The sequence below is a fragment of the Sceloporus occidentalis genome, unplaced genomic scaffold (assembly GCF_023333645.1).
Source record: "Sceloporus occidentalis isolate IW3139 unplaced genomic scaffold, rSceOcc1.0.p SCAF_4, whole genome shotgun sequence".
NCBI lineage: Eukaryota > Metazoa > Chordata > Lepidosauria > Squamata > Phrynosomatidae > Sceloporus > Sceloporus occidentalis.
Genome location: NW_028316984.1, coordinates 14,124,612 through 14,135,560, shown reverse-complemented (window position 1 = coordinate 14,135,560; position 10,949 = coordinate 14,124,612). Strand labels below are relative to the sequence as shown.

The window sequence follows — 10,949 nt, the reverse complement described above, 5'->3', positions numbered from 1 at the left end:
TCGTCCTTCTGGCCATGCGGCTGGGAGATTCTCAAAGTCCAGGAAATTTAACATACATTTGCAACACAAAAATATACTTCCTTTGCAATCCAATATTTCTCCATCCGTGTGAGGCCACAGTAATGTCGCATCACTTTCATTTCTGGACTTGCGTATGGTAAATTTTTGCTGTCTGGGGGCTAGTGGGGAGGCAAACTCCCACGTTTTTGTTGTGGCTTGGGTGTTTTTCTGTTTCTGCGGTATGAGTATCTTCAGGGGTTTTTTTTAGACCATTTGGGTTTTGGGGTGTTTTTTTTTCTTCTGAAAAACATCTCTTTTCTTCTTCAAACTGTGACACAACAGAACAGGATGTGACACCACATTTGGAGGCATAAACTTTGTTGGTTGCAGTCTTCCCAAGAAGTTATACCACTTGCATTGTTTTTCCTTGCTGGGCCCACTGCTATAATATGCAGTGTTTTAAAATGGTTTCAATTTGTTTTTTAGTATTGTAATATTTATAATTCACTGAGATTTAAATGGAACCTTTTGAATTATTTTGGAAGCTCCCTTCCATAGCAGCTCTGAGAAGTGGATCTAAATCAAATGTATAAAGAAGGGAGAGCCAGCATGGTATGGTTGTTTGAGTGCTGGACTAGCTCTTTGGGAATCCAGGGTTCAAATTCCTGCCCAGCCTTGGAAATGTACTTGGTGACTTTGGGCAGGTCACGCTTTGTCATCCTGAAAGGAAGGAATAGCAAACTGCTCTGAACAGATTCTGGCGCGATTGTTTCACTTTAGGGTCTCCACAAGTCAGAAATGACTTGAAGGCGCACAACAGCATGAACAGAGGACCAGTTATGTTCTCTCTAGAAAAGCAGAAAATTTAAAGTAATTATGACCACCTCCTGACTATTTCGCCATTCCAAAGGTCAACCAGGGTTTCAACACACTGCTTACTGGCAACAGACAGCTCCAAAAGTGCTATCAATCAGATCAATCAGCTTCCTGGGCAGACCATTTTAATCATCTTTGTAGAGATTTTAGTATGGTTTAAAAGAGAGAAAAGAGGAAAAGGATGAAAAGAGGAAGACCCCATTGCAGATGAATTCATACAACTCATACAAAGACGCTGCGGCTCTGAATGTGCAAGGCCTGAGCAGGCATGTTGATGACAGGGTGACCTGGAGGTTTCTCATTCATAGGGTCACCATACATCAAAGTAAACTTTATGGCATTTATCAACAACAGCCCACCAGATAATGATCTTTCCATGACATCAATACTGCAAAGATTCTCACATAACAAGATCACTCTTCTAACACAGAGAGAGAAACTAAGAGCCTTGACTACAGCTCCTATAATCCTCCACCCAGCTATGAGAGCTGTAGTCCAAAAAAGCCAATGTTTCCAGTACAACTGCATGCATATTGATAGTCTTTTCAGGGAGCTGCCTCTGAGAACTACAGTCGGCTCTCCTAACTCGCGAATCTGAGATCTGCAACCTCCACTATGTTCGGAGGGGTGACCTCTGTTACTTCTAATGGCACACATGCCTAGGCCATGCGCGCAGTGGTATGCCCTATTCAAACCTATGTGGCTTGAATATGCACAAGCCTACGTCTTCACGGGGGGGGGGGGGGAATCTGGAACGGATCCCCTGCACAAATGGAGGGCCAACTGTAGTATCACACCACAGTGTGTATGTGTTTCCTTGGCTGCACAGAGCATTTCTTCAATGGATTATCTTGGTTGGAATGCAACACATAAGGAACTGAATTGGAAAACTGTTCCCAGTTTGTCTTCACTGTATCCTCATAAACTATACCCTAGTGTGACATTTTCTCTTTTTGGTTGACAAATTTGGATGGTCATTTGCAAAAACAAGAACATAGATTTTCAACATCTCATTGTCAATATGTACTAGACTTCCTTTATTCATTACGATCTAAGATGACCCCAAAAGGCACTTAGCAAGCTAGACCACAGAAACCCACTGGGAGACCTTGGGTAAGTCATACTCTCCCAGCCTCAGAGGAAGGCAATAGCAAACCCCCCTCTGATCAAATCTTACCAAGAAAACCCTGTGATAGATTTGCCTTAGGGTCACCATAAGTCGGAAATGACTTGAAGGCACACAACAACAACAACAACAACAATCAATGTCAGCATTTTATTCCCACAAACTTCCAGGATTTCAGTGCAGTAATAACTGCAAATAGAGCTTACCATCTAAATGGGGATTGAAATACTATAGTTTTCCCCTTTTAAAAAAAAACTCATACACGCCCATGTGCCATCTAGTAATTTAACAAAGGAAAATGTAAAGAATCTTGATTTGAGCTCATAATTACAGCATGACAGTTCAGTTAATTCCAAGGTTTCAAGATGTTTAAGAACTGGCAAGGAGAGAAATACAACACGAGTAAAAAGAGCAGGTTGGAAGGAAAGCCTTCTTTGCAACCAGATGGCCCTTCTGTGTTCTGCACCAGACATCATCACATACAGCTTCCTGATATGCCCCAAGAAACTGAATTTTTAAGCTCTTAACCATGGGATTTTGGCCAGGGCCTTTGGAAGGAGTATCCTAAAGAGCTTCTGACTTCTAAAAAGTGCTGGCAGAGCGCATCTTGGACCAGGCTGGGACCTGGGCTGATGGTGGCCAGGGTGGTTTAATGTGTGATAAACCCTGCCTCCATCCCGCATCCTGAAGCCGGTTTAAAATGCTGAGCGATAAGCTCCTGAGACAGACCACAATTACTGGCCAGACCCCTGAGGCCTATCTTGCACCAGGAGCAGCAGACAGACAGACAAATAGATAGATAATAAATGGATAGTTGATAGATAGGTAGATGGTAGATGGATAGATAATAGAAAGATAGTAGATGGATAGATGGATAATAGATGGTAGATGGATGGATAATAGATATATAGCAAGATTAGATGATAGATAGATAGATAGATAGATAGATAGATAGATAGACAGTAAGTAGATGGATAAATGATAGATAGACAGATAATAAATGATAGATAGATAGATAGATAGATAGATAGATAGATAGAGACTACATATTTGATAGAAAGATGGTAGATGGATAGATGGTAGAAGGGATAATATATAGATAAAAAGATGGGAGATAGTTGATGGATAGATAGATAAATAGATGGTAGATAGCAGATGGATAGATGATGGGTACATAGATAGATAATAAATGGATAGATATACACTGATGGTGATATACAGTAATAGAAAGATGGGGGATGGATAGATGATAGATAGATGATTGATAGTAGATGGATAGTTGATAGATAGATGGTAGATGGATAGATGATGGATGCATGAATAGATAGATAGATAGATAGATAGATAGACAGACAGACAGACAGACAGTAGATGGATAGATGATGGATGGATAGATAGACAGATACAGTAATAAAATGGATATGTATACATTGATGGTAGATAGATAATAGAAAGATGGGAGGTGGATAGATAGACGATGGATTGAAGGGTAGATGGATAGATGGAGAATGATAGATAAATGGATAGATGATGGATAGATAGATAGATAGATAGATAGATAGATAGATAGATAGTAGAGATGATGGATGAATGGATGGATAGGTAGATGATAGATAGATGGATGATAGGTGGATGGATAGATAGGTAGGCGATAGCTAGATAGATGGTGTATAGATGATAGGTGGATAGATAGGTGGATAGATAGATATCTAGATTAGATAGATAGATAGATAGATAGATAGATGATAGGTGGATGGATGGATAGAGATAGATAGATAGATAGATAGATAGATAGATAGATAGATAGATAGATAGAGTCTGTCTGGAGGAGTGGGTCTGCCGCCAATGCCACCCGGAGGGCTCTGGGTCCGACGGCGAGGAGCCTGCGGGGCCCGGGGCCTTGGGCGTGGGCTCCTCCGGCGTGGCTGCGTGTGTCTGAAGAGGGCGCCCGCCCGCCCGGCCTCCCGCCCGGCCTGCTCCTTCCCGCCCCGGCGCTGGCTGAGAGCTCTGCTCCTCCTCAGCTGCATCGGAGGGAGCCATCACTTGCCCAGGCGATCCATCCTGCCGGGCGAGCCAGACGGACCAGTTTGGATGCCTGTGGGCCGGTCTGCCTGCCGGCCGCTGAGTGTAGGCAGCCGTTTCCCCTCCGTCTCTCTCTGGCTCTGGCTCTGGCTCTCTCCCTCTCCTCCTGGCCCCAGATGGCGACTCCCAATGGCCTCTCCAATGGGCACCTGCCGCCGGGACGTCCGGGGAGGACCGGCCTCAAGACAGAGAGACCCCGCAGGAACGGATGGGCCAAGGAGCCCAAGGTGAGCCAAGAGCAGCAGCGTCCGCGCTGGGAAGTTAACCCGGGTTCAGACGCCGCTTTGAGACCGCTTCAACTGCTGGGGCATTCTGGGAAGTCTGCTCCTTTGGGGCCTCTTTGACCCTTCTCTGTCAGAGAGGGATAGATCCGCTTCCAGGCCGCTTTAATTGTTGGGGGATTCTGGGAACTGTAGTTTTGGGAGGCTTCATTGAGCCAACCCTGTCAGAAAGAACACTCTGCAGGGATAAATCCGCTCTGAAACTGCTTTAAATGTTGGGGGGGATTCTGGGAACTGTAGTTTTGTGAAGCCTCACTGAGCCTTCCCTGTCAGAGGGATAAATCTGCTTTGAGAGTGATATAACAGCTGGGGGATTCTGGGAATTGTAGTTTTTTCGAGGTCTCTTTGAGCCTTCCCTGCCAGAGGGATAAATCCGCTCTAAATCCGCTGTAACTGGTGGGGGATTCTGGGAATTGTAGTTTTGCGAGGCTTTATTCAGCCTTCCCTGTCAGAGAGAAAGCTGTGGTTCCACAGTAAACGACAATTCCCAGGATTCCACAGCATGGGTCCAAAACACACTGCGGAAATCATCCCAGTTTGAGACCGCTTTAACTGCCCTGGCTGAACGATGTGGAATCCTGGGAACTGTAGTATTTGTGAGACATTGAGCCTTCTTTGTCAGAGAGAGAGAGAGAGAGAGAGAGAGAGAGAGAGCTCTAGTGCCACAACAAACTACAGTTCCCAGGATTCCCTAGTACTGAGCCTTGGGGGCAGTTAAAGCGGTCTCAAGGCGGGTTATTTCCCCAGTGTGGATGCAGCCACCCTTCTCCCTCACACACTTCACACTCCTTCCTTCTGAATTAAGCCCTGCGCCTTTCCCTTTCTCTTCCCCTGGAGCCACTTTCCTTCAAGGCAAAGGAGTTGGGTTTCTTTCCCTCATTAGTTTTTCTAGTCTTTCCTGGGTGACAACACTTTTTGACCACGGTTTCCCAAATGGAGCCACTTTGTGTGTTGTTGTTGTTGTCCTTTTCCAGGACCTGCCCTCCATTCCAACCTTCTCTCCAGGAGGAGCTCCAAAATGTCCTCCATTTTGAGTATGATGATGACTAAGGTGCATGGGCTTACATGAGTGCTTTTAGCTTTTCTTTGGCCATGTCCTACATTTTTCTTCAGCGTCCTCCAGTTTAAGCATGACTCAGAAGCATGGGTTTATATATCTATTCGTGTTTTTAGCTTTTCTTTGGTCATGTCCTCCATTTTTCGTCAGTGTCCTTCATTTTGAGCATGACTAAGAGGCACATATTTATATATATATATCTATGAGTGTTTTTAGCTTTTCTTTGGTTACATCCTCCATTTTCTCTTGACTGTCCTCCATTTTGAGCCTGACTAAGCAGCAGAGGTTGACATTTCTGTGAGTGTTTCGGACTTCTCTTTGGTAATGTCCTTCATTTCTCTTCAGTGTCCTACATTCAGGGCAACCGGAGGCTCTTCGTTTTCCAGGCTGTGTCCTATACTTCAACCATTTGTCCAGGAGGAACTCCAAAATGTCTTCCATTTTGAGCATGACTAAGAAGCACGGATTTATATACCTTTGTCTCTTTTTTAGCTTTTCTGGGCCGTGTCCTACATTTTCTTGAATGTCCTCTAATTCGAGTACGACTCAGAAGCACGGATTTACATTTCTGTGAGTGTTTTGAGCTTTTATTTGGCCAGATCCTACGTTCTTCTCAAATGTCCTCCGGTTTGGATATGACTGAGGTGCACAGCTTTACATTTCTGTTGAGGGTTTTGAGCTTTTCTTTGGCTAGGACTAGGTCCTTGGTTTTTCTTGAACGGCCTCCATTTCGAGTGCGACCTAAGAAGCACAGTTTTACAGTTCTCTCCGTGTTTTGAGCTTTTTTGTTTTGTATAACGGCCTCCCATTTTTCCTGCGGCGGCGCCCTCCGTTTTGCGGCGCCGCGTCTTCCTTTGCGGTGGTGATGACACCTGGTCACCCTGAGCAAAGGGGAAGATGCTATCGCTCTTGTTTGAGGCATTGGCTTCTCCTCCTTCGCTTTATCTTCCTCGAATTCAGCCTCTCATTGGTGTGTGGAGACACCTCTCTCAAACGCTGCCTGACCTGTTGTCAAACAGGTGCCATCCTGTCAAACAGGCCTTGGCTATAGTATGGGAAGGAGGCTGTGGCAAAGGAGGAGGAGAGGCAGCATGTCCCAAATAAAAAACGTATCATCTGGATTTGAGATGTCTTGCTGGGATGGGGAGGAAAGCGCCGCATGGTAAGAGTGCCTTAGGGTCACCATAAGTCGGAAACAACTTGAAGGCACACAACACACACACAAGGGTTACCTTTAGACTGATTCAGATCTCTAGGCGGCTTTTATACTACACCCGTTCGTCTTCAGCTGGGGGTTTGAGATCCAAAAAATGGGTCACCGCCTAACCAAAAATGGTCACAAGAAACAGTCACACAACGGTATAAACCTGTGGTACAAGAATGAAGGAGATCTCAAATGAATGTTTGGGGTTACTGTATATACTCAAGTATAAGTCTAGTGATTTTGGTCAAAGAATTGACTTCAAAACCCTCCGTTGACTTATCCATGGGTCAACACTGTGCTTTAACTCTTATAAAAAGAGGAACCATCTCCTGGTAAAAGGCAAGAGCATAATCCAGTGATGGCGAACCTATGGCATGTGTGCCAGAGGTGGCACTCAGAGCCCTCTCTGTGGGCACATACGCCGTCGCTCCAGCACAGAGTTTTTTTACTAGAAAGCCGGAGGAACATGGCACTTAGCAGTTAATATGTGGGTTTTGGGTTGCAGTTTGGGCACTCGGCCTCGAAAAGGTTCACCATCACTGGATAATCTGTCCTATCCCCTCTACTCTTTCATTCACCCTGCCTTTAGTGTGACCATAAACAGTTATGCCTGCTGAACTTTTGTCAGCTCTTTGGCATTGTTTTCCTTTGCTTTTCTCCTGGAAACTTTGCTTTGTTACATGCTCCAAAGCTTTAACCTTGACTTATCCACGGGTTATATCCAAATCCATAATTTTGTTCCCAAAACCTGCCCTCGACTTATACATGAGGTCGACTTATAGTTGAGTATATGTGGTTAAGTTTGAAAGGGCTGAAAATACTGGTGTACTGCCTAGGGTTGGTGTCAAAAAAAGCATATTTTGCGGTTATTGGGGCATTGAACAAGGGGCAAAGCATGTGCTGTACCACTGAGCTACATTGCTTTGGGGTCAAGTTCCACTTTTTCACACCAATATATCTACGCTACACAGTTACAACCTTCTGGTCCGACTTTAACTGTTATGGATCTGTTTTCAGGATTTGGAGTTTAGCCATCTTGACTTCTAGGGAGGCTATGTTTGCTCAAGGATCCATTTATTTATTGGTTTTAGCAGCCTGAAGTAGAACTCTTCTCTGGCATCACATTTCAGATGAGTTGATTTTCTTTCTATCAGCTTTCTTCACTGCCTGGCTTTCACAACCATAGATAGAAATGGGAAATATGATGACAAAATGGCAAATAAATGTGTCCTAGAGCAAGTCAAGTCTGAAGTCCTCCTAGAAACCATGATAACTAAACTAAGACTGTCCTACTTTAGTCATATCATGAGAAGACATGTCTCACTAGAAAAGACAATAATATCTGATGTTGAAGGCAGTAGGAAAAGAAGACCTCATTCCAGATTGATATATTCAATCAAGGAAGCCATAGTCCTAAGTCTACAAGACCTAAGAGGGATTGTTGATGACAAGATGATTTGGAGATCTCTCATTCATGGGGCCATCATAAGTCAAAGTTAACAACAACAAGAGAAAGTGAGAATTGACTGCTAGAGTGTGTTGTAGTTCAAGGTAACTCCAGGTTTCCATTGGATGGAGCCATGATAGTTAAAAGTGGTATCTAAGTACTAGAACTGTGTAGCGTAGAATCCAAACAAGAGAGATAATTTTATTGGCCAACCAAAAGGCACAAAATACATCACACAAGCTTTCAAAGCTCCGGTGGCTTCTTCCTCAGGCTCTGGATCAGAACTTCAAGGGAACAGAAATGGATTAACCACAAGATTTTAAACACTACTTTTGCTAAGTGAATTGAACATGTTCATTCATAAGCTTGTGTTGCTTTGTCAAATAGAATTTTGTTTCTAGTTTTCCCAGGGGCAGTTAAACATTGTGCAGTGCTGGAACAGCTGTTGATTAAATTATGCAAACTTGGAGCCGTTCCATACAAGAATTTCCTATCTCAAGTCTTCCTATCACAACGTGCATGCTTTGCTATGTTTGTTAAGTAGTGCAATGCAGTGCCTGACCCAAGGAGTATGTGTGTGGGTGGCTCTTGCTTGCTCGGCATGAAAATGAGAGAATACTTGTGTAACTTATGGAAAGGGGCATGGCTGACTCTCTTCCAACCTGGGAGGAACACCCAGATCCTGAGGTTTAGTTCAGCTTACAAAAGGAGTTACAGGGTGGATGCTGGAGGAAAACTTGTGCGAGAAAGACACTGAATAAGAGAAGGAGATCATTTTACAATGCCCAGATTAAAAGTGATATAGCCAGTAAAAATAGCGTTTAGTAAATGAGTATTTTTATGTGTGTAATTAGAAGTCATTAGAATATATTTTTAATTGGAATATAATTGTAAATGTTCCCATAGCTTAGCGTCTTGATACTTTTCCTGAAGTCAGTGTCATACACAAACCTAATTGCCTGCCTAGAAGATGAGTTCTGCTCCCACTCTACTCATTCTGGAGAAATACTTGCTTGCCTTTATGAACTGAATCTAAAACAGTCCCATGACTTGAAAACCTGCCTCAGATTCAGACAATGGGTTGGGTGCATCCTTTTATCAGACTAAGGGGTTATTCACGTTGTGAAAATAATCCAGGATAAATCCGGGTTGAATCCTTGTTGTTCACACTCATCCTGAATGCACCCAATTAAGGGGGGGGGGTTGTCAAAAAACCCACTTAAACCAGGATAATTGGTATCAGGTTCCCTCCTGAGTTTTTTAAAAAGATCCGCATCGTCATGTGAATAGACACAGGATAAAATGCTGCATGCTTTGAACATGGCCCTGAACATGTTTCAAATGCATTCTCATTGTCAATGTCATCTTTATTCAAATGCTTGCACGTGTGAACACCCACATTTGCAGAGATGCACATTGACGTGGTTCTATAGTGTGAATAACAAGCCCGTAATATGTCAGTGAGATAATTCACATCGTCACACTAAAAAAAGATGTCTGAGTGACCCGTAAGAGGTGCATGTATTAATAAGCTCAGTGCAGTATCCACAGCAGTTTGATTTGGATGAATATTAGATGAAAGAACACTGTCTCCATTCTCTGTTTCAGAGGAAAGTGATCCTTGAGACTTGCAGTTGAAATTATGTTTGGAATCTCCTGATAATTTATTTGCACTGCCAGCTTAAAGATTAGCCTTATGCCTAAATGTAGATTTATGGAGCTGTTGAAAGTGATACTTCACCTAAGGTAGTAAGTTAAGCAATGCTTGGAAGATGGATCAATGCCCTGCAATTTATTTTTGAAACAGCATGTTAAATGGGAAGAAATTATGAATGGGATAATGTGTTTGGATTTCTTTCTCTTGGCCTTCTTTATCATTGAATCAGTACCTGTTCTTTACTAACTCTTCTGTTGTGTGTTTTGCAAGTTTGTTTTATTTATATGGAAAATGGAAACTTGTGTGGATAAGATCTTTCTGTGCCATCTGAGTATCATTGGTGATTATTAAGAATGTTTCCCTAGATGTGGTTTATGTATAAAAATCTTGATTTGTTATGCTTTAAAGATACCCTGCATTTCTGTCTTGGTAGTTCTTCTGTTATGGGGCATTTTTACACTACAAATTCTCAGTGGTTTGGAGTTGCCAGCACCACACCTGAACTTTGTGTGGTAGCCAGCATATGTAGCAACCTTATATGAAGGCTAGCTATTTAGCTGTCTAGCCAGTATTAAGTACAATTGGTCATCCATATCCATGGATTAAGCCAACTGCTGTTTGAAAATATTCACATACACATATAAATCTAAAAAGCAAACCTTGATTTTGCCGTTTTATTTAAGGGACACCATTTTACTACCCCACTGTATATAATGGGACTTGAGCATCCATAGATTTTGCTGTCCATGGAGGAGTCCTGGAGCCAAATCCCAGCAGATACTAAAGACTCACTGTATTCTAATCTGACTGGTACCATTTGTTCAGGATCTTACATATATTGCTTTCACAGTTACCAGCTTTCTGAACACACCAAGGGAAATCCTTGGGGTACAGAAGAAAAAATAGTGCTTTCATTCTTCCACTCCCCTAAATATTTCTCACACAAGATCCAAAATTTATGTTCCAAGAGCCCTAAGTATGGGCATGTGATGTCCTGCAACATCTTGTTTTCATTCCATTAAGAACTGCTAGGATTTAATTTCAGGGTTTTATCTGTATGCCCCAGTTGACAAAAAATTCCCAGCAAATACTAACTCTATTAGTATAAAATGACTAGAATCCAATCAGCTGTTGTACTACAGGCATACTTCAGTTAACAAAGCCTCTGATAAAGAATTTTCTTTTTACACCTGGCTAGCCCCCCTTTTCTTCCTGGTCC

General features: G+C 42.8%; 1 protein-coding gene and 1 pseudogene across 1 annotated transcript in view; one reads left to right on the top strand and one right to left on the bottom strand.

The window, feature by feature from the left end:
- Positions 1-2,758: 2,758 nt before the first annotated feature.
- LOC149313529 (uncharacterized) lies at positions 2,759-4,029 on the bottom strand (annotated as a pseudogene).
- A 51-nt stretch (positions 4,030-4,080) lies between these two features.
- Positions 4,081-10,949, top strand: part of SPTLC3 (serine palmitoyltransferase long chain base subunit 3) — a 137,512-nt gene continuing 130,643 nt past the window's right edge. Inside the window, exon 1 of the mRNA XM_089519253.1 lies at positions 4,081-4,311. Coding sequence (XP_089375379.1) covers positions 4,201-4,311 — 111 coding nt within the window. The 5' untranslated portion in view covers positions 4,081-4,200. The remainder of the gene's footprint in view (positions 4,312-10,949) is intronic.